General features: G+C 52.8%; 1 protein-coding gene across 2 annotated transcripts in view; it reads right to left on the bottom strand.

The window, feature by feature from the left end:
• Positions 1–27,737, bottom strand: part of KIRREL3 (kirre like nephrin family adhesion molecule 3) — a 145,058-nt gene that overhangs the window by 23,874 nt on the left and 93,447 nt on the right. For both annotated transcript variants that reach the window (XM_008051744.2, XM_021709439.1), the window contains exons 6-10: positions 24,557–24,714; positions 13,870–14,020; positions 8,405–8,510; positions 2,493–2,641; positions 693–820 (exon numbers count right to left, since the gene is read on the bottom strand). In XM_008051744.2, the coding sequence (XP_008049935.2) occupies positions 693–820; positions 2,493–2,641; positions 8,405–8,510; positions 13,870–14,020; positions 24,557–24,714 (692 nt within the window). The remainder of the gene's footprint in view (positions 1–692; positions 821–2,492; positions 2,642–8,404; positions 8,511–13,869; positions 14,021–24,556; positions 24,715–27,737) is intronic.

Here is a 27,737-nt window from a genome sequence, read left to right on the forward strand (position 1 = left end):
ACCAGTGTCTCTTTGTTTCCTTGTGTATATGTGGGGCAATGCCTCCCCCTACTTCCCTAACACAAGGCCCTCGCTGCTCCTCCTGATGGCAAGGACATCCGACAAACTCTTAGGCACACTGAAGAGGACAGATGTTTCAAAAGAGGAACACAGGGAGAAAGTGAAGCGTAAACCTAAGGCTGCAGGGTAACTTAATTGGGGGAGTTAAAGTCTTCCTTTCTTCTTTCCTGCCTTCCTGCCTTTCTTCCGTCCTTTCCTTCCTTCTCTCTCCCCACCCCCCCCCCCCCGCTTCCTCTCTCTCTTTCTCTCTTTTTGATACCGGGTTTCACTATGTTGCCCAGGCTGCTCTCAAACTGCTGGGCTCAAGAGATCCTCCCTCCTCAGTCTCCCAAAGTGCTGTGCCCCACCACACCCAGTTGGAAAGCCTTTCTAGGGACTGTTCACTCCCTGTGTTTTGCTTTTCTTACGAGGCTCAGGATAGGGCAAAACTTCAATGGCTGCATGGGTCCAGGCGAGATGGGATCCTGTGGGCATCTAGGTTTTGCTCTTTCTTGGATCCTCCCTCCTTTGGCTTACAGTGGAAGCTGGCTCCTCCAACCTAACAGTGAGGGGTTCCTGGAAGGAGTTCCCTCTCACGACTCTGTTCTCCCACCCCTGGTCAGAGGTCCGCTGGGTCTGAGGGTCGGACTCACCACTCCAGAGCCCCGCTTCATCCAGACGATGGTCAGGGATGGGTTGCCGGTCCAGGCACAGCTGAAGATAGCATCAGAGCCCAGATCCACAAGTAGCGACTGGGGCTCTGTGGTCATCCGGGGCCCAACTGTGATGGGGAGGAAGGAGGAGACAGGGCAGGAGTGGGCCCAGGAGCTCTAGAATCTTCCTTGCTGCCACTTCCACTCATGCCTGGAGCCCTGACAGGAAGGGGGCAGTGGGGCACGTGTGCCACCTCAGTCTGTTTCTGCCCATTCCCTCTGCTCGGGTTGGGCCTGGGGCCTGGGAGTGGGACTCAGGAAGTAAGGAGGAGACCCCTTGGGAGATAAGCAGGCAGCACCTGCCCTGGGGAAAGGCTCTCAGGCCCAATTTCTAGGTGGATTCACCTCCAGGGCCCCCCCACTCCCTTGCCGCTGTCCTGGTCCCACTTGGCTTCAGAAAGTCGGGGAAGCCCTGTACCAATGTGTGGGAGGGTCCTTCCTCCTGCCCTGAAAATCTCAGGCCTTGGAATCGTCATGCCTCAGTCTTCAGATTGGCTCCCACCCCCTCCAGGCCTTAGTCTTGGTGACCTGGAATGACTCTGTGCACCTGGCCCTGCTCCCTGAGCCCTCCCAGCCCTCTGGGGTGAGGTGGAGGGCTTAGAGATAGAGAGGGAGGCAGGACTGTCACTCCCCAGACCTCCTCCCTGGGTGTTTCCTCTTCCAGCAGCTCCCAGCCTCCTCCCTGACCCTGTGGCCATCTAGCAGCCCCTGGTCCTGTTTCTCACCCCTTTATAAGTGTGGGAGTGCACTAAGGGAGGCTTCTCCTCACTGTCCTGCAACATCAACTATAATCTGAGTCTCCTGTAGACTAAGCTTGGTACAATGGTGGGATTTCAGGCCAGGGACCCAGAGCCTCAGCCAGGTAGGCCTGGGAACCCTCCTTGCAGGGAGAGACTGAGCTGACACCTGGGGCCCAGACTCTGAGATGCACCCCTGGGTATAAAAAGGGAGCAACAGCACCTGGATGCTGTCAGGGTAGGGGAGTCAGATTAAATCACGTTTGTAAAAGTGCCTTTAGAACTGTAAAGGGCCTTGCCTGAGCTAAGGGGCATTGTTTTGAACACATCCAGTCAGCTAGTCCATAGCACTGGGCTGTCTCACTGTAGGCGCCTGTCTGGCCACAGTGAGGAAGAGGGTATATCTGTGAGACCTCTCGGTGGGGAGCAGTGGAGTGTGTGGACGGACAACAGATTTGGGCATTACCTGGGCTCAGTCCCCATTCTGCTGCCTACTCACTGGGTGACTCAGGCCTCTACCTTTTCATCCAGACAATGAGTCGAATACTACCTATTACGGACTGCATATTTGTATCCACCATCAAAGCCTCAGGTTGGGGTTAGTGCTTTTATGAGAAGAGACCCCCGAGAGCTTGCTATCTCTCTCCTCTCTGTGAGAGGGCACAACAAGAAGACAGCTGTCTGCAAGCCAGGAAGGGAGTCCTCACCAGAACCAACCATGCTGGCACTCTGATTTCTGTCATCTAAGTCGCCTAATCTATAAAATTTGTTATTGAGGCTCACGCCAAGACACTGCCTCACTGGGTCATTAAGACAATCAAAATAAATATGAAACACTATATGAGGCAGCTTTTTGTGCTCTGCAAAGCATCATGTGCTGGTGAAGCATGAAGGTTACATTGTGTGCAATAAATGCAGCCATGGTTTCTCCAGCCCAAGGCAGAGACCATCCCCCACCTCAGTGCCTGCTTGCCCGGAGAAGCCCCTACATCGCTGCACTCACAATAGACGTCCACTGTGCGGCTGAGGTTGGTGCTGCCCAGGGCGTTGGTCACCTCGCAGGAGACAGGCTCTGAGAAGTATGTGTAGTCCACAGTGGTCCTGTACACTTCTCCAGATGCCTCTTTGATGATTTGGCCCCGCTTGGCCCACCTGCAACAGAGGCCCAGGGGGCTGGTGTGGACCTCGAATGGCAAGGCCAACCCTCTGAGCTGGACACCTCCATCCCACAGGAAAAAGAGGCCTGTGGTGGGTCCCTGTGGGGTCCCATGGGAAATTTCCACAGAGGGGCTACTTCAAAGACTCGGGAAGAATTGGTCTGGCTCCTACCCAGATGGTTTCAGAGGTGATGGGCTTTGATCTGTGGCCACCAGGCAATCAGTGGCACTCAACAAACGGATTCTTCCAGAGGGAGATGAGTTGATTATTTGGTTGGTCAGCCCATCTGGCTGGCTAGACAATAGATATCCAACTGTGGGTCACTAGACAGCCTGGCCATCCTGAGCTGTCTCATGGATCCCATGCTGGGCCATGTGGGAAAAGGAGGCCAAACCATGACCTCAGAGGCTGGGGTCAAATAGCGCATGCCCGTACACACACAGACAGAAACTCACACGCACACACAGAAATGAAACTTCAGGAAGCTTGGTTTCCAGATAAGGTGAGGTGATGGGGGAGAGCTGTGACTTAGGGCCTCCATCTCCTCAACCAGTTGATGAGAATAATAATGCCCTTCAGTAGCAGGGGTGTTAGCGAGGGGTCCCGGCTGCCCCTCTCTTCCCACTTGGCCAGCTCTCTCAGCTTTCCTGTCCTGCCTCCCACCTCCGGGTGGGGGTGGGAGGGTCCCTCATGGTGTCCCGTTTCCCCCAAAAGTCCTTTCAGCCTCCCTCCTGAGGATGGCACTTGCCTTCATTCCTGCCCAGCCTCCGCCCTCCCACTCTGACTTTGCTCCTTAGAGGCAGCGGCTTCGTCTGTGCGGGTTTGGTGGTGGGAGGCGAATAGGAAGGTTCTTTCATCCGCCAATCAGTACCACACCAGAGCGAGAACAAAAGGCCTCTAGCTTGGCTGGTTCTGGCTCTGGGGCAGGGATTGCTGCATTGGATCAGCTACCTGGCAGCCTGCTGTGTGCATACAGTACTGGAACCCCACATGGGGGGCATGTGTGTGCACATGTGTGTACATATGCATGCATGGTGTGCATATGTATGCATGCATAAGTGTGCACATGTGTGCGTGTGTATGTGCAGGTGGGGGCTTTCCTTACAGATCCCAGGGAGAGAGAGAGTTCTCTGCGTCCTCTGGTTTAATCCTAGCATAGACAACACTCTTTTCGAAATCACGAAACTTCTAACCAGGTTCCTCCCACTGCAGTTCAAGCATCCTTGGGGTGTCTGTCTTTCCAGAGCAGCGGGCTGAGGGGGAAACTCCTTGGCTCCACCCTCACCCCTCCTCTAACCATGAGCTTCCCTGTTCCCTTGTCTTTGCCTCCCTTTCTCTCCTTCCTGGAAACTTTCCTGGCACCGACACGCTGCCTCCTGCCCTTCCCTCCATGAGCTCCTGCCTCTGTCTGGTCCATCCAGCCCCCAGAGACGCCGCTTCTCTGCATGACACAGAACACCTAGGCCGGCACCATGCAGTTGTTATCGCGAATTAATATTGGGTAATTATTAAGAACACGATTAATAATAACAATTACAGTTTAACAACAGAGCAAGCCATAGCTCCCTGAGAGCTTAAGGAGCTTCCCAACAAACCATTATGAGTTATTCATGAGTTATTTCAATCTTTAACTTTAATTTAATGACCAGACTTAATAGTTGGCTGGCCCCTGCCTGAGGCAGATGAATTCAGTTCCAGGCACACGGTTGGGGATGTGTGTCCAGTCCCAGTTCCTTCCATCTTGCTGAAGCAAGGGGGGCCAGGTGGTGGGATGCAGGAGAGGCTAGGTGGGAACTGGCTGGGCTTGGGGGAGGGCAGGGAGGCCCAGGCCGGCTTCCACTCCTGGTTGTTCATGGCACCGGGTGCTGTTCTGGGGTGGGCCTGGGCCCAAGTGAGGGGCAGGCCATTTGTTTCTTGCTCAGGGGGTCCTGAAGGTGGGGTTTTCTCCTCTCTCCTTCCAGGGCTCCTCACCATGAAGTACCTCCAGCTTGGCCCTGGGTTATCAGAATTTCTGGGGTGCCTGCCTGCAGGCCTGGAACCCAGATTTCCAGGCACAACAGCCCCCCTCCTCAGACCAGGCTGGCCTCCCCCTCATGGTGAGGGAGCCAGAGGAGGAAGGCAAGAGGGTGGGTCGGCTGTGGGAGAGGAAGCATTCTTGCCCCAGCAGAGCTGTGCTGTGTGAACTGGCCCCTGTGCGGCCTGCCCTTAGCTTCTCCTCGGTTCTGACCCTCTCAGAGAGGCAGGGGGAGGAACAGGAGGGATTATCTGACCAACCTTCCCCAGGGTCATGGGCAGGATGAGCTATTGGGGCTGGGCCCTCACATGCCCAAGGCCAGGCCTTTTGGGGAGGTGCCTTTGGAACCCCGAGAGTCCCCTTGCTCACATCTCCCTCAGCTAGTCTTTTTCCCCTCCCCTTTTCTTCCTTTCCTGCACCAAAAATACCCTCTGAGGGTTTCCTGCCAAAAATGCAGACACTCAAACCACTACACTCAAGCGGCTGGTCAGGGGATCAAGGCCAAGAACCCAAAGAGCCAGCTCCTCCCGCCCCCATCTGGTCTCCCTTCTCCTCCTCCTCCCTGTCTTTCCTCTTCCCTCCTCACCCTCCCACCCACCTCCCTGCCTTCTCTACTGTTGTTTTCCTCACCTCTCCTAGCCCCTCCGAAAATGGAGTCAGCTTAAGCCTCTTCCAATCAATGTCTAATTTGTTCTGAACAAATGTAAGAGGATTAATTATTTATATCACAGAATCAGGAGGCCTGGCATGTCACGGTTGCCAGTTTGTCCTCAAACAGCCCCGCGTTTCATCTCGGGTGGGTGCCCCCATCCTGCTACCTGTTGGGGTCCACTGAGAGACCCTCAGAGCCGAAAGGGCTCCAAAACTTTTTGTGCTGGCCCTGGGTTCCGAGTTACTGGGGATAGCTCCCTGTCCATCCATACCTTCTTTTCTTTTCTTTTCTTTTTTTGAGTTGGAGTCTCACTCTATCACCCAGACTGGAGTGCAGTGGCCGCTCCCGGCCACCGCAGCCTCGACCTGGTGGGCTCCGGTGATCCTTCTGCCTCAGCCTTCCAAGTAGCTGGAATTACAGGCATGCACCACCACGCCCGGCTGATTTTTTGATTCATTGTAGAGATGAGGTCTCACTGCCCAGGCGAGTGTTGAACCTGTGGCCTCAGGCAATCCACTCACCTCAGCCTCCCAAAGGTGTGGGATTACAGGCTGAGCCACCGAGCCTGGCCATACCCTCTTTTCAAACCCTGGGGTGGGGGAGGGCATATCTCTAATTTCAGAGATTACAGTCACTTAGGTGGAGCAGGAAGTAATCAAGATGAACGGAAGTAAAGAAACAGATTCCAATAATCTTGTCAGTTGGGAAATATCAATGTATTCATATGAGATTTGCTTACAGTTTTTCCTCTTGAATCCCAACACCTCATCTAGAACAGGTAGCGGGCTACTGGAATGAGGAGTCTGAGCGAGTATGGGTGGGTGCAGGTGCTTACTGCCTTCTCTCTTTACAGCCCCCACCTCCTCCCTGCCCAGGCCACCCTGACTCTCCCACATTAACCTGGAGGCTGGAAGGTCTCCCCCAAAGCCTCTGGAGAACTGGAGGGACACTGATCTCGCTACTCAGAAGGCCATGAGGGAAAATGACCAATAAGAACTAGTGGACCCTGCAAGGAACCCTGCTCTCCCTGTCCCTCCAGCTTCTCCTTGGGACAGGAAGGGCTGGCTGTGAACTGTGAACTCTAGGGCAGGATGAGAGGGAGGACTCACAGGGCACCCGTAGCCTAGGGAAATCCGAATGTTTTCTGCTTGTTTATTAACTTTTTAGCTTGCAAAAAAAAACAAACTTCAAAATTATAGAAAAGCTGCAAGAATAGTCCCATTAACTGCCATCTTCGCTATGTGTGGATTCCCCAGCTGTTAGCATTTTCCCACACGTGCTTTGGGATTATCTCTTTCTGTGCTGATCCACACCTTCTTCTCCTTCTCATCATGCCTGTTCTGCTTTGTTGAAGGTAGTGACCTTGGGGATTGGGCCCAGCAGCCTGGTTTCCTGGGTGTTTGCTCAAACTGTGCTGTTTACAAGGTTGGTTGGGGTGGAGGAGTCAGACCTGTGAACAGAGGATGCTAGGTGTGGGGTGTGCCGCTTTGCTGTCCACCCAACCCTCCTGCTGTTTGGTCCTCAGGTGACCAGAGCCTGGCTGCAAGGGGAAAGGGAAGCTGGACATTGTGTGGCCTGGTCTCTGGGGCTCAGCAGGCATTCTGGGTAAATTGGGGGTGGTGGTCTGCTGGGTGGTCTGTGGATGTGAAGGGCTGCCCTGAGAAACTGGTATTAGAAGTATTTTCTGGGCACATTGTGCCTGGTGTTTAGGGACCATGCACAGAGCTGGGAGCAGACAGAGGAGAGAAGCTAAACTTGTGCAGAGAAGCCCAGGCCTGGTGGGTGCAGGGTGGAAGTCCAGGCAAAGGGAGTCTTATTGGGCTTCTCTCCCGTATCTTTAGTCACTTCTGACCCCACCAAATCAGACTTACTCCCTGGACCTGGCTGGGCCTCATGATTCCAGGGAGCCTGGAGTCTTGACTTGGAAAGGACCTGGAAGTCCTCTGACCTTTCTTCTGCCTTCATTCCAGTGAACGGTTAAATTGGACAGGACAGATGGGTTTTCATCCTATTTTAAAATATCCTCAGGGAGAGAGACTCAATGCCCTTCCCGGGTTTCTGGCTCCAGTGCTGCTTAATTATCCACACTGCAGGGAGTTTCTCCTGTGCCCAACCCAAATCCCTGGTTGCCTCTGTGTCCATTTCCTTCCACTCTGCCCACTGGGGCCACACTGCCTCTTGTCTTCCCTTTCTCTTCTCCGCCTGCTGGCTCATTTCCTAGGCCAGGACCATTAGCTTTCCTGGCACTTGCTGATGCTGCAGCTTGATAACCCAGATCAATGATGGAGGTGATGCCCTGGGTTCCACCACCTAAGCCTGGGCTGGTGGGAAGGGACGGAGGGGTAGAGTCAGGGTGGTGGTGAGTTCTATGCAGCATCACGAAGGAGGTGAGCTGCTCAAGTCTGCCTTTGAGCACCTCTGAGGTCACTTAGTCTCTTGTAATTCTGTGCGGTGATGGTGCATAGGCAGGAGGCACATGTGGGAGAAGCAGCTCTGTGTGTTTACTGGATCAGTCAGACACATTTGAGAAGCATCTAGTTTATGTCACGTGCTGTGCTCCATGCTGAGACTTATAGTGACTAAACTGCAGTTTCTGCCTTCAAGAAGTTCTGTCATAAGACAGAGACGTGCATGGAAAAAACAGTGATGCTTGAATCAGGGTTGTGAGCAAGGGGCACAAAGGACCACGGGTGCATATGGTCCAGGCACCCACCAGAAGGGGCTGTTGTCCTGAAAATCCTACCCTACCCAGGTGAGCTGTGTGATGAGCACAGACTAGAATGGAGGTTCTGATTTTGTTGTCATTCTGTCATTCCTGAGCCTCTTTCACTCTGTGTAGAAATACAGGATAAACTCAGAGGGAGTGATTTGTGCAGCCTCCAATGGCAGAGAAATGTATGCACGGAGGAGAGGGGAAGGGGACCTACCCAGCAGGCAGGTGGGCATGGTGGGAAGGGGAGAAGGCTATTGGACACCTGCTGTGAACCAGGACCACACTGTGGCCTGCCAAGACCCTAAGTGACATCTTGTAAGATAGGCATGGAGGTGGGGAAACCAGTGCCCAGTTTGCCTCCCCAGCAGTGACTCTCACCTGTACTGGGTGACAGCCGGGTTGGCCTTTGCAGAGCAGTGGAACGTGACGACATTGTCCTCCAGCACCGGCTGCGGTTCTACCGATAGGTTGACCAGTGGGGGGTCTGCAGAGAGAGGAGAGTCACTGTAGACTGGAGAAAGAAGAACGGGGCAAGGAGACCCCCCGGGTGACATGGAGGGGAAAGGCCAGAGCAGCCGCTGGCCTTTCGTTGGGGGGCTTGGCAAGAGGCTGCTCCATTCCCTGAGGTGCCTGCTTCACACAGTCCTGGAGGGGGTTTAGGGCTCCTCTGTGGACAAGGCCTGGTGTTGCCATGAACACCCAGCCAGGAAGCAGAGGCTGTGTGGGCCTGGGAGCTGCCCCATCCTTCAGCTCTCAGGCAGAACAAAACACTTCAGGAAGGAGAGGGGAAAGAGGGGTGCAGGGCCAGAGGGGGCATGTGGACACTCAGCCTCGCTTCCATACACACTTTCTGTCTTTGAAATGTCTGTTTATTATCTCATTTTGTAAAGGTTCTGGGGCGTTTGTTAACTTGAAAGCAGCATTTACACCCTTTCATCAGCTTAATCATCTCCACTCAGTCCTGGCTAGTGTCACCCGGCCTCAGCTCCCCAGGCTGGGGATGGTTTTCTCATTTGACATGATAAGAAGCCAAGCTCTGAAGTGCTAAATGGTGGGAGGTGGAGGAGAAGAAAGTCAGAGAGAGGGAGAGGGACAGGAGGCAGGAACCACAGACAGACCCAGAGAGATCTGTGTAGATGGGATTGGAGGTAGGGCAGAATGACACGTACACAGAGGAGAGACATGGAGGCCAAGAGGAAGAGAAAGAAGAAGGGGGATGGGGGCCGAGACAGAAATAGAGAAACAGAGACAGAGAAAAGGACAGAGACGGACAGAGATAGACAGAAAGTGACAGAGACAGAGAGAGAAACAGAGACAGAGAGATCAGCGAGACAGAGAAAGTGACATCACACAGAAAGAGAGAGAGACAGAAAGACAAGAGAGATAGAGATAGAGGGAGAGCAAGACAGAGACAGGGAAAAACATAGGAAGAGAGACAGAAAGACACACATACCCATACACATGCACTGCAAAATGCAGAGGTGGCGTAAGAAAAAGAGACAGAAACCAAGAGAGGCAGTGAGCAGAGTGATGGAGAGACAGAGAGACTGGTGTGTGTGCTGAGTTCAAAATCAGATGAGGATTTCAGATTGAAAGCAGAAAAGACCAAGGGAGACACAGCACACGAAGACAAAAAATGACAGGGTGTTGGGGAGAAAGACCAAATCAAATAGTGAGGAATAGAGAAACGAGGGAGAAGCAGACACTGCAAGAGGTGAGGATAAAAACAGAGCTTGAGGGTCTGCAGCAGAGATGGAGAGCAGCCCAGAGCAGAGTCACAGAGAGGTGGAGAGCCGCCTGAGGATGGCCTTGCTTCAGTCTGGCCCTGCCTTCCTCAGGGGCAACCAGATCCCGACCTTCTCCAGGGGTGGTGTCACCCTGCTGCTGTGCTCTTGGTGGTTCCCAGGTCTTGGCACCCTGGGGCATCCACACTCTGAGGGAGGGAAGATGAGGAGCCAGTGCACATCCTTCTTCCTTGTCATGGCCAGAGGTCTGGCTGAGTTAAGAGGGCAGCCTGGTCCCCCGGGGGCTCACCAGGTGCCTGGGCTGCATCTTCCTGTCCAATCCCCACCCACAAGCAGAGCAAATTTTTGGAAGGTCACAAGGACTTTCTGGAGTCTCTGCCTGTTTTCAGAAAAAAAAGCAAAGAAGCCAGTTTCTCAGAGATTTCCAGGAAATGTGCTGACCTCTTGGGTCCCCACGAAGGGCACCACAAAGGAAGCAAGACTCCAGCCTGCTCGGGTCAGCAGAACTTGGGGTGCTGCTCCAGGAGGCCCATCCTTTGCTGCAGTGTCCTTCATAAAGTGAAGATTCGGGAGGCAGAGGTATAGAGCACACACCCGTCGGAGATTTCTCATTGCCGATGCTCCATCACATACCTGCCATTAGCAGCCCACGTGGGGAGGCCTCTCTCCTGCCTCTGCCCTTCCTCTCTGCATTATCCTTGGGCCCCAACTGTCCTGAAGGGTCCCTGAGGGCTCCATACTCACTAGTCTTATCTGCACCTCCACCCTCCGACCAGTGGTGCCCAAGCCTCTCCCTCTATCCCTCTTTTCTGGATGTACAGAATAGAAATTTTCAGGAATCTGCCAAGCTCCAGAGGTATAAATAGTTGATGTCATATCCAACTATTAAACATGATTTTAATCCCACTTGTGATGTTGGCTGCATAACTTGCAGGAGGGCAGCTTTGATGTAGCTGGTGGAACTGAGATCACACTGAACAGATGTTGCAGCTGAGAGTATGTTAGTGTTTCCATCAGCAACCTGCACATGCCTGTGTGTGTGTGTGTGTGTGTGTGTGTGTGTGTGTGTGTGTGTGTGTGTGTTTTCAGGGGAAGTATTACATCGAGGAGGGGGTGGGAAGAGAGAGAAACTTCATGACTCAGTGATTTCATAGCACATCCGTTTGAAACTTGGCAGCTGGACACAGAGTCCAGATGTGGCGAGGCTTTGGGGGTGTTAAGCTTTCTCTTCCATTACTCAATCTGGGGGCTTTGTCTTCCGTTGGGTAACATATAAAGACCAAGGGAAACAAACAACAAATGTGCTTTTGCTGAGTTTGGATGCTTCTTGGTTGACTGAGAAAATGAGCAGGTTTGCAAAGGCAGCTCTGATCCAGCCCATGGTGTCCACAGTAAACAGTTGGATGCTTCCCGAATGAGCAAATGAGTAAATGGAGGAGGAAGGAAGAGGAGGAGGAAGAGGGAGGGATGGAGAGGGTGTGTGCATGACTTGGCACGCACATAGAACACTCTCAGGTTAGGGGAGATGGAGTGTTGGGACAAATGGGATGAAGACCTCTCCCCATTGGGTCTGTGGGGACACCTGGGGAGGGGCCACCACACACCTATGGTTGTATATTCTGACAGCAGCTGACAGGTGTGGTGCCCTCACAATGTGTCAGGCACTGTGCTAGGGGCTTGACACGAGTGATTTCCTTTAATCTTCACTGCTATTTAGGAGGTAAGCATTATTATCTCCATGTACAGATGAGGAAACTGAGGCACAAAGAGGTCAACTAACCAGATCAATGTCACTCAGTATGTGGCAGAGCCAGGATTCAAAGCAGGAAGAATGCTGTGGCCTGAACCACTACTCTGTTCTGCCTTGGATGGGACTGATCTAGGAAACTGGCCTGCTGGGTTTCAAGCCTCATTCCAGAAGCTTCTCTCCTATGTGGCTGAGATGTTCTGGGAAAGGAAGCTGGAAAGGGCCCAGAGACCTGGCAAGGCCTAGCATTCTCTTGGGATGCAGACTGTCATCTGTGCACCTGGCCAATTGACCCTCTGTTGGAGTGCATCTAGAACACCGCGTGGGCTGTTGTTATGATGACCTTCTTGTTGTCTGGAGAGGATGGATGGTGCCTGGAGCAGAAACACTGCTTTTCCCCATCTTTCCCTGCCAGGGCCCAGGCTGCTGACATGGGGAGCCAGCTAGATGGTTTCTTCTGTGTGAGATTCTGTAGCTAGCATAGGCCTCCTGACTAGACTGGGGGCAGGTGGGAGAAGAAGAGGAGGGGGCTTTACAAATGGCAGTGGAAACAAATGGCAGCCTGGTAGTAGGAGGCTTGGATGCCTTGTGTGTTTCCCACCCTTTCTCCTTGTGTCTGGGGAGACAGCTCTGATTCATGGCCAATCCTAGAGTAAGAAGTGTCCTTGGCCGTCATTTGGTCAAATCAGACAAGGAACTGGAGTCCTGGGGGTAAAGTGACAGGCTTAGGCCTACCTGCTCATGGTTGGTGGAGTCATACTGGACATGGGACAACCTGACCTTGTATATCTTGCCTCCTCTCAGTAGCTGGACTTGTGCCATGGCTGCTCACTGCGCAGAAACAGGTGGTGCTGACAGCCAGGACAGGGCTAGAGCCAGGGGAGGGAGAAGTCTAGGATGCAAAGTGTAAGAAGGGCTCCACACTCACTAGTCTGGAGCTGACCCTGTACCTACAGACCCTCAGAGTGAGTACTTCCTTACATTTTGTGCTCTAAGTGCCCCCCACCCTGCTCTAGGCTTGGCCAGAGCTCTGCGGTTCCTGGTTCTCACTGAATGAGGACAGAAAGACAAATCCTTGGGGTGAGTGAGTATGGGGCCTGGGATGGGGAAGGTGCTTTGTTAATAGCTGGTGGCAAGACAGTGAAGATAAAGCCTTTCCCAAGAGCTCAGCCTTTGTGTCTGGTTGTCTAGAGCCCACCCAAGGCTTACAGCCATTTCTTCTGACCTCTGGAATCTAAGTGGTTCTGTAAGGAGTCTACACATTGAGTGGGAACTTCTTCACTCTGGATGCCAGGATGGGTTCTCAAAACCCTAAGACACAGCAACTCTGGACTCCAGATCCCTGGAGAGTCGTGGGGAACCTAGAATTCAGAAGGTGCAAATAGCTGGGGCTGTTAGGAGGTGTTTTAAAACACATTTGGTTTAAGAGGAATTAAATGCTAAGGACATGAATGCAGCCTGCAGCTCCAGCTTTGTAATTCATTGTCCAGGACCGAAGCAGCCACTAGGCCATGGTGGCATCACGCTCTGTGGCAGGGAAGGGAGTCTAAGAGGAGAAATGGCCACTTCTGAGTCCTGATACTTCAAACCTAAACAAATCCAGTCCTGAGAGGAAGACCACTGGAAAGACCTTGTTAAGCTCTTCTTGGTTCTCGGCCCAACAGACACTTTAGGGAGACTTTTAAGAGACCTTAGGAATCACCTGTAGGTGGCTTTTGGAATGCCATGTTGGCGAACTTCAAAGTTTCATTATTATTAATATTATCCTAACACCTGACATCCCCTGAGGCTGCCTATGGGGGAGTGTAGAGGGGCATTACCAGGGTGGGCTCCAGAGAGCCACACTGCCTGGGTTTGCAACCCATGTGGCCTTGGGCAAGTTAACCAATCTTTTGGTGCCTCTGTTTCCCCAGATAGGGACCACAGTCATACCTCCCCCAAACAGCTGTTGTAAAGGCTAAATGAGATAATGCACGTAAAGTGTGAGATGACTAAATACTACTCTTCCTTCTCTTCCTCTCATCCCCTTGACCACCCTCCCATGACAGTGACCAGCACACTCTCTACTTGCTCATTCTGGAGCCTGAGGGCCCTTTAGCTCCCAGCATCTCCATGCTGGCTTCCTCTCCAACAGTGGGACACCCCATCTGGCCAGCAGAGCCAGCAGCTGACCACACTTATGGGTGTCGAAGCTCCACCCTGTACAGGTGTCATCTGTGAGGTGCTTCACAGGACCATAAGAAATACAGGATGATCCTTCCTGCCCATACACATCAGAGCTGTCTGGCCCATTTCCTGCCATCAGATGGCCTGTTTTCCACCCTGGGCTTGGTAAGGCCTGGGGAACTCACGCTGGATGTCAATGGTGACCGAGGTCTCCTTCCCTCCGGGGATGGCTTTGTTGGTGGCACGGCACACGATGCTCTGCCCATTCTCCACGTCGCTGGGGGAGATGAAGAGGGTGCTGACGATGCTCTCACGCTTGCCATCCCGAAGCAGGGTCTGGGGGGAAGGGGAGAAGGGATAGAAAGCTCCTTGTCACTCTGCTGGGATGGCCAGGGTGGGTGGGGCTGCACAAGCCCCAGGCTAGAGAGGAGGAGGAAGAGCCGTGGGTGGGAGGGTTCAGCTCAGGAGACTCAAGGGACATTACCCTTGGCTCCAAGGACTGCCTAAGCATGGACTGTGGAAGGAAAAAGGAGCTTGAAAGTTTTCCAACATGTGTGAAAATTAGTCTGGACTTGCACGCTAAAAGCACAGAGGAAACCAGCCTGGGCTCAGTGGAAACCAGGCTTTGGGTAGGTCCAATGTAGAAATAAACTTGTGTCTGTTTTTGTCTATGGTGTCTGGGTGGGTCTCAGGGTCTACAGGAAGTAAGGAGGTGGTTTGCAACAGACAGGTATTTGTGACCCCTGAGGGGTGACAATCTGCAGAAAGGGGTGCAGCTTGGGGCATGGGTTCAGGGCAAGGGTGTGTGGGGAGGTGGGCAGAATCAGTGTGCACTAACTTTTTTTTTTTTTTTTTTGAGTTGGGATCTTACTCTGTTGCCCAGGCTGGAGTGCTGTTGCATAACCAGGGGATCCTCCTGAGTAGCTGGGACTAGAGGTATGTGCCACCAAGCCCAGCTAGTTGTTTGCTTTTTTTTTTTTAATTTATATAGATGAGGTCTTGCTATGTTGCCTAGGCTGGTCTCAAACATCTGGACTCAAGTGATCCTTCTGCCTCAGCCTCCTAAAATGCTGGGATTACAGGCATAAGCCACTGCATCTGGCCCACACCAACTTTCCGAATTATTTATCAATGTAACCCCTTTCAACTTTTCAAATCATTTCACTTCCTGATCTCATTAGCGACTTGACCAATCATAGGCAGGACAGATGCCATTCTCTTCCATTTGATGGTGATGAAAGAGAGGCTTCAGAGCTTAACTCAATTCACACTTCAAGTTGGTGGTGAAATAAGTCTAGGATCCTGCAGAAGATTGAATAGTGTCCCCAAATTCTAAAGACTGTGACTTTATTTGGGAATAGGATCTTTGCAGATTGGTTAAGTAATTGGTAATTAGTTAAGGATCTTGAGATGATATCACATTGGGTTTAGAGTGGGCCCTAAGCCAAAACAACTGGAGTTCAACATAAGAAGAGAAGACAGAGACACAGAGGAGAAGGCCATGTGAGGGTAGAGGCAGAGACTGGAGAGATACTGCCACATGCCAAGGAACTCCAGGAGCCACCAGGAGCTGGAAGAGGCAAGGAAGAATATTTCCTGGGAGCTTTGGAGGTGGCAAGGCCCTGCTGACATCTTGATTTCAGATTTGTTGGCTTCTACAACTGTGAGAGAATGAATTTCTGTTGTTTTAAGTGCCAAGTTGTGGTGCTTTGTTATGGCAGCCCTAGGAAATGAACACAAGTCCTAAAACCTCTACTCTCTTGTCTTCCAAGGTCATTGTTTTTTTTCTACAGGACCACGATGTCATTCTGTAGCAAGGTCCCGCTTATGGCTCCCATTCCCTTCCTTCCCCTGTTCCCCTTTCCAGTGACCTCCCTATCATTTGGGGCCCACTAAGGTATGTGCAAGCTGGAAAGGGTGTGCTGGGTGTGGGGAGCACTTTCAGGTCAGGACTGGAGTCCGCTCGGTATGCAAAGACTTCCAATTCTGGGAATGGCCATCTCTCCCTTCAGGGATGCAGTCCTGTTTTATTTACTTTTATTTTATGTATTTATTTATGTATTTATGTATTTATTTATTTTTTTTTTGAGTTGGCGTCTCACTCTGTCGCCCAGACTGGAGTGCAGTGGCCGCTCCCGGCCACCGCAGCCTCGACCTGCTGGGCTCCGGCGATCCTTCTGCCTCCGCCTTCCAAGTAGCCAGAATTACAGGCATGCGCTACCATGCCCGGCTGATTTTTTGATTTATTGTAGAGATGAGGTCTTGCTGCCCAGGCGGGTCTCAAACCCACGGGCTCAGGCAATCCACTCACCTCAGCCTCGCAAAGCGCGGGATTACAGGCTGAGCCACCGAGCCCGGCTGCAGTCCTGTTTTTCTGATCATAGTCAGGGACTAGATGAACAGACTCTGCCCCCTCAAAATCTCCCATAAAGTGACGTCAACATTGTGTCTGTTTCTCACAAGGGCTCTGGAAGGGAGGGAGCATTATCTCTATTGAGCAAAAGAGAAAACTGAGTTCAAATTGAATCAGGAACTTGCAGGGTGGAGCTAGAATTTGCATTTCCGAATGGGTAAGCCCTGGGCTGCCCTGGGCTGCGACCCTCTGCCACAGCTCCTGAGATGCTGAGGTGGTATTGTGATCTTCACAGGGCAGGTGGGAACAGTTAGGGCGATGTGTACCACTGGGACATGGCTTTCTGGGTCCTCAGTTTAGTGTGGTCCCTCTCGACTCAGGGCGACCCTCAGGAGGATAGGGCCAGAGTCTCTATCAAGAGTAGTGCATTGTACTTTAGCCAAAGCCAGATGATCAAATTCTAGAGGGAGCCACAGAGCAGGCCCTGGGACTTGGGGTGCTGGCCGTGGTCCTGGACAGAGGGGTCCACCCAGAGGGAAGGAGGAGAGTAATGTGACCAGACACAGCTAGTCAAGGAGGGGGTCCCGGTAGCCAGTGGGCCAGAGTCTTCAGACCTGCCTCAGGGCCAGCAAAAGGGGGTGAGGGGAGTGCAGTTGAGCCTCAAGCTAAAGCCGGAGCAGCAGGGAGCTGCAGCCGGTTCCAAGTTACAGCATGTTGGCTTGGGGCTCTCCAGCAGGCCTCGCCTGACTATAAATAGCCAAGCGATAATAAGAACGATTTCCTGGATAAAACGAAGACCTTGGGTAGGGTGAGGGGAGGAAGGGAGGCAGGAAGGGGGCTGGTATTGTTCTTCCCATCTTCTTTTCTTTACTTTTCCATTGTGTTAACAAGGGACATTTACATAAGCTTGAATCTGCCAGAAACCCCTCGGAAGGATGGGCTCTGGGCGGTGGAGGGGAGCCGGGCCCTGTGGGTGCCGGTGGGAGGGAAGCGAGGGGGCCCGAGCTCTAATTAGGCCCTCTGACTGTTTCTCCTCCTCCCTGCACCCAGCGTGCTCCTCCGTCTCGGAATGATGATTAATGACATATTTACTGGGTCTAGGCGTGTGCTTTTCTGGGAAATAAAAATTCTGGTTCAAGTTGTTTGTTCCACCTAATTAGAGAAAAAGGGAGATGTGTTCATTAAACAAGGGAATAGCAAGGGAAAGGTGAGCGCCCCAGTGCCCTCTCACTTCCCATGGAAGGCCCTGAGCACCCCACCCTGGTCCCTGGCTCTCGGGGGACCCCAGATCACAGGCAGCGGGTATTCCAGGGAAGAGGGCTGGGTTTGCCGGCTTGGTTATGGGATGACTGCAGTGAGGGAGGCTAGATGGAGCCTAGAGAGCTGAGGGGATTTTTGGTGAGCCTGCAGGGGTGAGAAGTGGGGGAGTAGGAAGGGGAGAAGCTGTCTGTAACCGAGTTTTCCTCTTCCCCTCATTTTTTTCTAATCTCACCTCTCCTTTCTTCTTTCTTTTGCCTCATTCCTTTTTTATAAGTCTCTCCTCATCATCACTTCTCATATGCAAATGAGCCTTTGGACTTTGCAGGCTTAAAGGTGGTGTCCGGTGGAACCTTCTGTCTGTGTGTTCCTGCTGTAGCTGTGCTCCCCTCCCAGCACCATCCCCCTCGTCTTCACTGAACTGGGTTCTGGGAACACACGATAGGCGTTGCTCCCCGCCCCCTCCTGCTTCAAAAAACGCAAGTCAGCAATGGGAGGGAAGTCGTGGACCACTTGTTTTGGGGGCCACCATGCCAGCCTCCGGGTCTCCCAGGCTGCCCCATGTGACTATGATGATGGCTCCCAAGGGTCCGCAAGGACCCAGCCCCCGTGTGTGCAGATATAGACAGCATGTGTACATCCCATGCCCAGGAATGAGTGCCAGAGCACATGGCCCTGTGGGTGGGTTCCCACCCAACCCTCAATACCTGCTTCTGTTTATGGGTGTTCACGGGCTTCTGTCCACTGACTGCTTCTAGGAGACTTTCTTGAGTGCTCCAGTGACTGTGTGACTCTGCTCGGGTGCAGCTTCAGGTCTGTGCACCATCCTCAACGCCCCTTCCCTAAAGGCAGAGGCTTGGCATTCAACTCTGGTTTCTCAGGAGTGGTCTGGCAGGCTGGGCCAGCTGGGGACACTGTGTACCCTTGGTGCGGTTGTCCAGCATGGGTAGCAGCAGCCACCCGTTCATTCCAAAGCCCACAGGGCCTCAGCTGGGCAATGGAGAGTCAAGCTGAGCCCCCAGCGAAAGGCGGCTTGGGGGGGAGGGGGGAAGCACAGTGGGTGGTGCTCCAGCCCTGGTACTAAAAATGGGAGGCTCATTGATATGCAAACAGCCTGGAAGGCCTTGAGCAGGCCTGATTGCCTGGCAACGGGCCTCCTCTCTCTTCCCACCCCACTTACCTCCCCCACCTGCTGGGTCCTTTTTTTTTTTTTTTTTTTTAAATTATCCCTCTGCTTCCCCTTTTCATAGTTGCTTGGGGATCTGTGTGGGTCTGTTGTTACCTGGTTTGAATAAGGACATGGTGGGGCAGGTGGGGAACTGCACAGACCCTGCATCCAGTCTTGTGGCTGAGGCCAGAAGGGGTGCCCTTCACAAAGCTAAGGATGAGCGAGACTCGAGGCCCCTAAGCTGGACGATGGGACTTTGGGTGATGGGGTGACAGGGGTGGGGGAAGGTGTGCACAGTGGGGAGTGAGGGTATGAGCGCTTATTCCTTTCCCGAGTAGGGTCTCCAAAGTTCATTTTAGTGTGGGTCCTAACAGGCCAAGACCAGTGGTCCTGGTGGTGGGCTGGTTGGCAGCCCTGTAGGCAGGTGGCAGCCTGAAGCTAGAGGAGGTAGAGGAGTAGGACTGGAGGGCAAGAGGCTCCCAGGTAGACGTGGACACCACTGTGCGTCCACAGACCAAGCACCCTCTTGCCTGTCCTGACACCAGCATCAAGGCCTTGTCCCCATCCCGAAGAAGCATCTGGTGGGGCTGGAAGCTGGCTCATGGGAAGTGTTCTCTCTGGCTCAGTCCATATTCTCTTCCCTCCTTTTCTATAACTCACCCTTCCTCCCCTGGTTTGTGAATTTGTGAGCTTTCCAGATGAATGCCATGTGGCTGCCATTCTGGTGCCAGGCCCAGAGAAGCACAAGGGAAAGGGAGGAGCCTGCTGTCCCCAGGCGGCCTGGGTATCCAGGAAGAGATTAGGAAAGCAGTCTTTTCCCAGCTCCGTGCCTCTGAGGCCAGACCAGACACCCGCTGGGAGCCCCTGCCAGAAGCCCTTCCTGCCCAGCCGAGGGCTCACTCCGGCACCCAGGTCCTGCAGGCTGTGGCAACAGCGTGTTAAGGAGAAGCATTGCCAGCCTGTGCTGGGAGGGCCTCCTCTCTCTCCCAGTCCTGCTCCTGGGTGCCAGGTGCCAGGGACTATTGTCCTCCAGGAACCAGGCTCATCTGTTCCCTACTGGCCACATGGTGGAGCAGCAGAGGCAATGGTCAGCCGGCAAGACAGAGACTTTGAGACCAGGGTTGGTTTTTTTTTTTTTTTTTTGAGTTGGAGTTTCACTCTGTCACCCAGACTGGAGTGCAGTGGCCGCTCCTGGCCACCGCAGCCTCGACCTGCTGGGCTCCGGCGATCCTTCCACCTCAGCCTTCCAAGTAGCTGGAACTACAGGTGCGTGCTACCACGCCCAGCTCATTTTTTTTGATTTATTGTAGAGATGAGGTCTCGCCAAGTTGCCGGGGTGGGTCTTGAACCCGCGGGCTCAGGCAATTCACTCACCTCAGCCTCCCAAGGCGCGGAATTACAGGCTGAGCCACCGAGCCCAGCTAGGGTTGGTTTGTTTTTGTTTTTGTTTTTGTTTTTTTGAGTTGGAGTCTCACTCTGTCGCCCAGACTGGAGTGCAGTGGCCGCTCCCGGCCACCGCAGCCTCGACCTGCTGGGCTCCGGCGATCCTTCCGCCTCAGCCTTCCGAGTAGCCGGAATTACAGGCATGCGCTACCACGCCCGGCTGATTTTTTGATTTATTGTAGAGATGAGGTCTTGCTGCCCAGGCGGGTCTCGAACCCGCGGGCTCGGGCAATCCACTCACCTCAGCCTCCCAAAGCGCGGGATTACAGGCTGAGCCACCGAGCCCGGCAGGGTTGGCTTTTAATGAAATAGCTGTATGACTTCTGGGGCGGAGGACCTGGGGTTCCTTCTATGGGAAGGGAGTCTGTAATAGTAATAACATCTGCAGAGCCCTTGTCCCATACCCCACTCTTTACAAGGTACTTTCAATGCATAATTCCTTTGAACAGGTGACCATATTATTATCATCCTCATTTTGCAGGTGGGGAAACTGAGGCAGAGAGATTAAGTCCCTGGAACATGTGATGGAGCCCAGGTTTGAACCTAGGTCTGTAGAACCATGCGGCCTACCCTTCTATGACACTGGAAATGCAGCTGGCAAGGTGGGCCCTGGGCTCGGGAGGATCCAGAGGGGGTGGCAGCAATCCGAACAGCCGTGCTCATTGAGTGCTCACTCAGACCTCACAGCTGTCCCTGAAAGTGGGTGCTGTTGTTGCTCCCATTGTATAGATGAGGAGAGGGAGGCACAGCGAGGCTAGGTTATACAGCCAGAAGGTGGCAAAGCCTGGATCCAAATGTAGGCCGCCAGTTCCTGAGCCCACGGGTGTTACCATGTGGCAGATACTGCAGGCTTCAGACCCAAGGGTGGTGAAAGCTGCCCTCGGGGTCTTTGCTGTGGACCTTGGAGGCTGCTTGGTTGCGTGTGCATGTATGTGCACTCTCAGCCTCTCTGTCTCTGAACTGCGAATGTTCCCGCCCCTCCTCCTGTGTGTCCTGTCTAGGGAAATCAGAAGTGCTGCTGGCCTATGATGATGGTCCTTGTGGTTCTGACTGGGCCCCTGGGCGAGGGAATCACAAGGGTGGGCTCTGACAGCCTGCTCCCTGGGAGCCCTGGGATTGTTCGCTCTTCTCAGTGTGCTCCAAGTCATAGGCTTGTTGCTCATCGGTGCTCAGCACAGAGCCCTGTGCCTGGTGAATGCTCCATAGACATTTGCTGGCTCCAATGGAGCCGCCCCTTTGATTTCCATGATGATCATGGGCCATAGGATGGGTGAGTGATCATGGTTTGGAGAAGAGGTCCAGAGAAGCGAAGTGCCTTGCCTGAGAATGTAGAGCCTCTTCAGATGCTCATGCTCAGGGACACATTGAGGGTCTCAGGCCTTTACTGCTCCCTGGGCAAGCCACAGAAGGGGTAGGGCTCCCAGGAGACCACCTGAGGTGACTGCTGCCCGAGGAATCTTTTTCCTTTCTGTAGCATCTGAGCCAGCGTCTTTGTTTTGCAGATGGGGAAACTGAGGCCCAGGGAGTGAGTTTCCGGAGGTTAGACAGAGGGGTATCTGGAACCCAGGGCCCTGGCTGCCCAATGCTGCCATTCCTGGGTTGGGGCAGAGGGTGGCTGGTGGCCTCTCCTGCCCCAGTCTCCAGGAGCACAGTGCCAGGTTGTCTGTGGGACCTTTACAACATGGACGAGGATGACATGCTGGGGTCAAGGTAGTGAGTGCCAGAACAAATCCAGCAGGATGACCCTGACCTCTCTCTTCACCAGGTGGGTGTGTCCTCTGTGGACATAAACCCTGGCAGAGGCCAGGCTGGCCCAACTTCAGGGAGGGCCTGGACAAACTAGAAGGAACACTGCTTTCCTTCCTTTTCAGCCTCCTCTGGAAAATCCACTTCCTGTGTCATATTTTTGTATTTTATAACATAACAAGGTAGCTTCAGGACACGAGTGGGGGATTGGTCTCTCAAGAGGCAGCTTCCTCTCTGTCCCCTGCCCATGGACTTGTGCCCAAGGGAAGATGTTTGTCCTCGGTCATGGCACCAGACTCTGGGTGCTGTGATCAGCAGCCCTGGCAGGGTGGTCATTTTAGGACAGGAAGGACACACCCTCAGAGCAGGAACAGGTTTGCCTCACATCCTCCAGGGATGGCAGAGGCCCTGCTTATCTTCCCAGGATCTGAGAAGAGGAGCCAGAGGTAGGTCAGGACTGGGGAGCAGGCTTCTCATTCACTGTACCTCCTCACTCCCTGAGGCTGAGGATGGCCCTCAGAGCTGAGGAGAGCTGGAGGGTGGTTCCTCCAGACGCAGAACCCGGGAGGCTGACTCACCCTGGGCCCTGAAACAGCCTCTGAATGGTGCCCTCTGAGCACACCAGGTAGCTGCCCATCCATTGAGGCTGCGCTGGGAGGAGCACAGGAAAAAGTAGAGGCCTGGGCATCAGGAGACTGCGGTTCCAGGCCTCGTACTGCCCACTCGACCGCTGAGAAGGGTAGTCACTTCCCTGCCGGGCCTCAATTTTCTATCTGCAGACAATAGAGGTTGGCTCAGCTGTCCAGTAAGATCCCCTGCATCTTAAAGGCTCTGTGGTCCATCAACCCTGACTGGAACTCTGCACAGTCTCCTTTGTGGAGTTTGATGGGGGCTGTTTAAAAATGTATCTGGGTGGTCAGGCGCAGTGGCTCATCCCTGTAATTCTAGCACTTTGGGAGGCTATGGTGAGAGGATTGCTTGCACCCAGAAGTTTGAGACCAATCTGGACAACATAGCAAGACTTCGTCTCTACAAAAATAAAAATAAATTAGCCAGACGTGGTGGTATGGACCTGTAGTCCCAGATACTTGGGAGGCTGAAGTGGAAGAATTATCTGAGCCCAGAAATTGAAGCTGTGGTAAGTTATGATGTGCCACCACCCTCCAGTATGGGGGACAAAGTGAGACCCCAAGTTAAAAAAAAATGTACCTGGGATTTTGTTTTTATTATGGAGAGGCTAACAGATCAGGAGACAATTGCTTTTTGTTTTTTTAATAACTTTCTTTTTGTAAAAAAAATATATTTTAGAGATAGGGTCTTGCTCTAGTGCCTGGCTGGAGTGCAGTAGCAGGATCATAGATCACCACAGCCTCGAACTCCTGGGCTCAAGTGATCTTCTGCGTCAGTCTTCTTAGTAGCCGGGGCTACAGGTGTATGCCACCACATCCAGCTAATTTTTAAATTTTTCGTTGTAGAGGTGGGGTCTCGTTAAGTTGCTCAGGATGGTCTTGAATTCCTGGGCTCAAACAATCCTCTCACCTCAGCCTCCCAAACTGCTAGAAAGGACCTGGACTCAGGGTTGGTTGGCCTGCATATCAAAGGCATGCTTGCTGGCAAATTATTTGCTGCCCCTAAGAATTAGCTAACCCTGGTCCCTTCCTGGGTCTACCAGGCCTTGAGCCATCAAATCATCATCAAATACCAAAAACAAAACAACAACAAAAACAACAAAAAAACCCGATGATTACGGGGGCAAGTTCAGGGGACTTCCAGCCCGTGACACCTGGTGGTGAATTAGAGAAACGCGCCCCTGTTGGTCGGCACAGCAGGGGTGGGTTTAGTAAGGGATTCTAGGCTAAATCTCTGGCCTGAACCAGGCATCTTGGACAGCCTTACTTGACAGCCCTGGAAAGGCAACCAGGTTTAGCAAATAAAAATACAGGCCATTCAGTTAAATTTGAATCTCAGATAAACAATGATAATTTTTTAGTTTAAGTATGGCCCGTAAGGATGTCCCATGCAATATTTGGAACATATTTATACTAAAAAAAATTACTTTTTAAAAAAAAATCCAGATTTAACTGGGCATCTGTCTTAGCCCATTTGTGTTGCTATAACCAAATACCATAAAACTGGGGTGGCTCATAAAACATCAGGAAGTTATTTCTGGAGGTGGGCCAGTCCAAGATCAAGGAAGTCCAAGATCTCTGGTGACAGCTCATGTCCTGGCTCATAGATGGCCCCCTCTGGCAGTGTCCGCACAATTCAGAAGGGTCTTCCTCTGGCCTGTTTTTTAAGGGCACTAATCCCATCCACGAGGGCTCTATCCTCATGACCTAATGACCTCCCAAAAGTTTCACCTCCTAATACTATCACCTTAGGGGTTAGGATCTTGACATGTGAATTTGGGGTGGAGGGGCACAAATGTTTACACTGTAAGAGCATTCTGTATTTTATCTGGCATCCCCAGGTCCTAGACCCTGGCCCCTGGCATTTCTATTCTTGAGTTTCCCTTTCTGCTTTCTGATCACCCTTTCTTCACCAAGTCTAGCCTAGCCCATGGGGGTTGGGGGGCGGGGTGGGGGAGAGGGGAAGGAGAGAGAATTGGAGAAAGTAAACTTCAGATAAAAGGATGGACATACATACAGACGAGTAGGAGAGTCATAGGGAGAAAAAGTGACAGAGAATGAGAAAAGCGTCTTGCAGAGACAAGGTGCGAGAGAAACAAAAAGCTACAGACAGACACACATAGAGTGACAGCTACAGAGAGACAGGCAGAGCTGGTTCCCACCCCACCAAACCCCTACCCAGGCCCCTCCCTATCAGCTCCTCTCCAGTTGATCTTCTCCCCTTCCCACCAGTCTCTCCCCAAGCTATTCCCTCTTGTTCTCTGCCAGAGTCTCACCTTGGAGTAGGTGGCCCCATTGATGACCTCTCCCTTTCGCAACCAGATGATGGAGGCTGCAGGCTTGGCGTTGTCTGCGTGGCACGTGAGGTTGAGGGGGTCCCCCGCCCGCAGGCTGATCACAGGCCCTCCCAGGATGACAGGGTCATCGGGTGGCACTGCAGGGAGAGGAGCAGAGAGGTCAGGCGGAGGCAGCCCCTCTTGAGCAGGGATGGCAGGCTGGGTGGGGAGGATTTTATGGAGATGATGATAAACAATAATTATCATGCTTTAATAAAATGTATTAGACCCTTGTATTATAACGGTAATAGCAACAACAGTAACAATCCCTGACATATGCACTGTCTGTTTACCGCAGAGGCGGTTCCTGTCGGTCATCCCCTCCGGCACAGGATGAGGGTGTGAGGGGACAGGGCAGCATCATTAGTCTCAGTTCACAGACCTGGAAGCAGAGGTCCACAGCCCAGACAATATCTGTCGTTGCTTTTAACTTCTTTTTTCTTTAAATGAAGCACGGTTGCATCTGTTGTCTGACTTAATCCTCACAACAATCTTGTGAGTTGAATGTGATTATTATCCCAGTTACACAGATCTGGAAACAGACTCAACAGGACTAAGTGACTTGCTCAGGGTCACATGTGAAAGAATGGCAAAGCCAGAGCTGGAGGCCAGCTCCCTGACACTTGGAGCGCCAGGCTGGTCCCTTTTCTGGCAGGAGGCAGATCCCCGGAAAACCCTTCAAGGTGGAGACAGCTCTTCAGAGGGTAGTGCACCCCCAGCCCTGGCATTTCCTGACCATGTACTCTTCCAGACAGGCTCTAGCTCTTTTACCCCAGAGTCAGAATGAGTCTCTCCTGTCCCAGATTTTCCACTACATTTTGTAGCATGGTTGGTGACTTGTGGCTTCCATCAAGAGATCCTGAGGGCCAGGAGGTGAGGGGCATCCGTGGCAGTAAATGGATCCCACTGGATGCCCCACAGACATTTGCTGGCTCCAATGGAGTTGCCCCTTTGATTTCCATGATGCCCACAGGCCACAGGGTGGGCAGTTAGGATGGTGGATGATCATGGCTTGGAGAAGAGTCTCAGAGAAGTGAAGTGCCTTGCCTGAGGACACAGTCTCTTTTGATGCTCACGCCCAGGGACACATTGAAAGTCTCAGGCCTCTGCTGCCCCCTGGACAAGCCACAGAAGGAGTAGGAGACAGCTTGAGGTGACTGTCCCCTGAGGAATCCCTGTTTCCCTTCTCCCAGGAGGGGTGGGGTCTGCCAGTTCTAGAGGTGAAAGGGGCTCAGGGCTTCTGGATACACAAGAGCGAGCTTCCTGTGTGCTCAGCGAGCAGAGAAAGGGGTTTGCGTGACTGAGACTTGGGGACCTAGTATAAAGGGGTTGTTTGCCTGGTTGCCAGAGAAAGTCCATCTTTCCATCTGAGCGCTGGGCAAGCTTCTGTGCTAGTGGCTCTGGGCTGGGGAAGCTCAAAGCTAGATAGCCCCAGCTCCAGGCCAGTCTGACAGAGCAGGCTCTTCCTTCTAGCCCTGGCCTACAGGGGCGGCTCCCAGGACCCACCTGGCTTTCTCCACTTCCCAGGACATCTCCCTATCAGATGCTCTCCTAGTCCGCCTCTTTACACGCTTCAGGAGGGACAAAAGGCCCCTATCAGGGTCAGGTAAGTACCCAAAGCAGCAAATCTTCAGACTAGCTCCCTTGTGTCCTCCCTTCCCAGCCTTGGAAGAGGCCTGGTCCAACACTAACAGCCCAGCCGTGCCATTTCCTGAGGAAAAACAACCCCTCATGGCTTCCAGGATACTATCACTGATCCCAGGGGCAGTAAGCCCTGGATTCCATCTGAGATCCTGGCCCAGGGACAGAGTCGGACTCATCCAGTCCTGCCTGGCCCTCAGCTCTCAAGCCCTCGTCTGTCAAGCCAGGCCTCCCCAGGAGGCCCTGGGGCTGCCAGGCCTGGAGGAAGCAGGCGGGTGTGGGTTGGACAATAAAGACAATTCCCTACCCTGTTCACCCTGCTCCAGCTCATTAGTGCCCATCAGCTTCTGTGGTGTGGGCGTGGTCAGAGAGGAAAAGGGAGGGCTTTCATAAGCCTTTCATCAGGGCTTTCCATAAAGGAGTGGGTTGTGACCAGTTACTGAAGAGAGGGATTTCAGTGGGTGGGGGCCTTCAGCAGGGAGAATGAGGACTTGGAGAGAAGGGTCCAGCCTTCATCCTCCAGAAGGCCCAGGGTTTCTGCCCTTCCTTTCTGCTGTGGCAGCCTCCACTGACTAGGCGAGGGGCTATGTTGTGGGAGGACTCAGATGTACACACATGCACGCGGGCATGCGCGCGCGCACACACACACACACGCACACACACACGCACACACAGGATGGAGGAACTCAGACTCCTTGAGCTTGCCAAGGACCCAGGAAATTGGAAAGAGCCACTTGGAGTTTTTGGAACAGACTGGATACGGGGTCAATCCTGTCTCCACAACCTCCCCATGGATGAGTCGCATGGTGCAGGACTGTGGAAAGTGCCCCAGAGCAGAGGTTTGGGAAGATGGTTGTCCCTTCTCCTGGTGATAGTTTCCTCAGGTATAAAATGTGAAAGCTAGAGGATCAGGAACATTCTCTCTAGCACTGACACTTGTTGGGTCTCAGATAGGGATGTGAAGCCTTGACTGCATGTTGGACTCCTCTGTGGAGATTTTTAAAAAATCTATTGCCAGGTCACAACCTGCCAGTGAAATCCCAGTCACTGGGAGGCGGACCCCGGCATCATGACTTGTTAAAACTTCCCAGGGGATCCTAATGCGTGACCAAGTTTGAGAACCAACAGTCTCCAGGCTGTTTGCTCAGGTGTGTGGAGTCATTGTGTACTCTGATCACCAGCGTAGAGGCTGGGAAGGCCTCTTTGAACATAACATACCATGAGGATCAAGCCCTTCCTCCTGGTTTCTTGAATGTTATGTCTTTGGAATATCGGATTAGAGGGAGCTCAGATGAAGGGAGATGGGAGAGGGACTGTGTCGTGGGAGGACTCGGGCGCACACACATCGTCACACACACAAACATCCACCCTCAGAATGGGGCCTGATTACATCTTCCCAAATAAGTGGTTATCATGGTGGTTATTCATGTAGCCATGCATTATTGATTGGTCTTCGCCTCATTGCACACCAGATGGGGGT

This window comes from Carlito syrichta, unplaced genomic scaffold (assembly GCF_000164805.1).
Source record: "Carlito syrichta isolate Samal-C Ts95f unplaced genomic scaffold, Tarsius_syrichta-2.0.1 Scaffold230023, whole genome shotgun sequence".
NCBI lineage: Eukaryota > Metazoa > Chordata > Mammalia > Primates > Tarsiidae > Carlito > Carlito syrichta.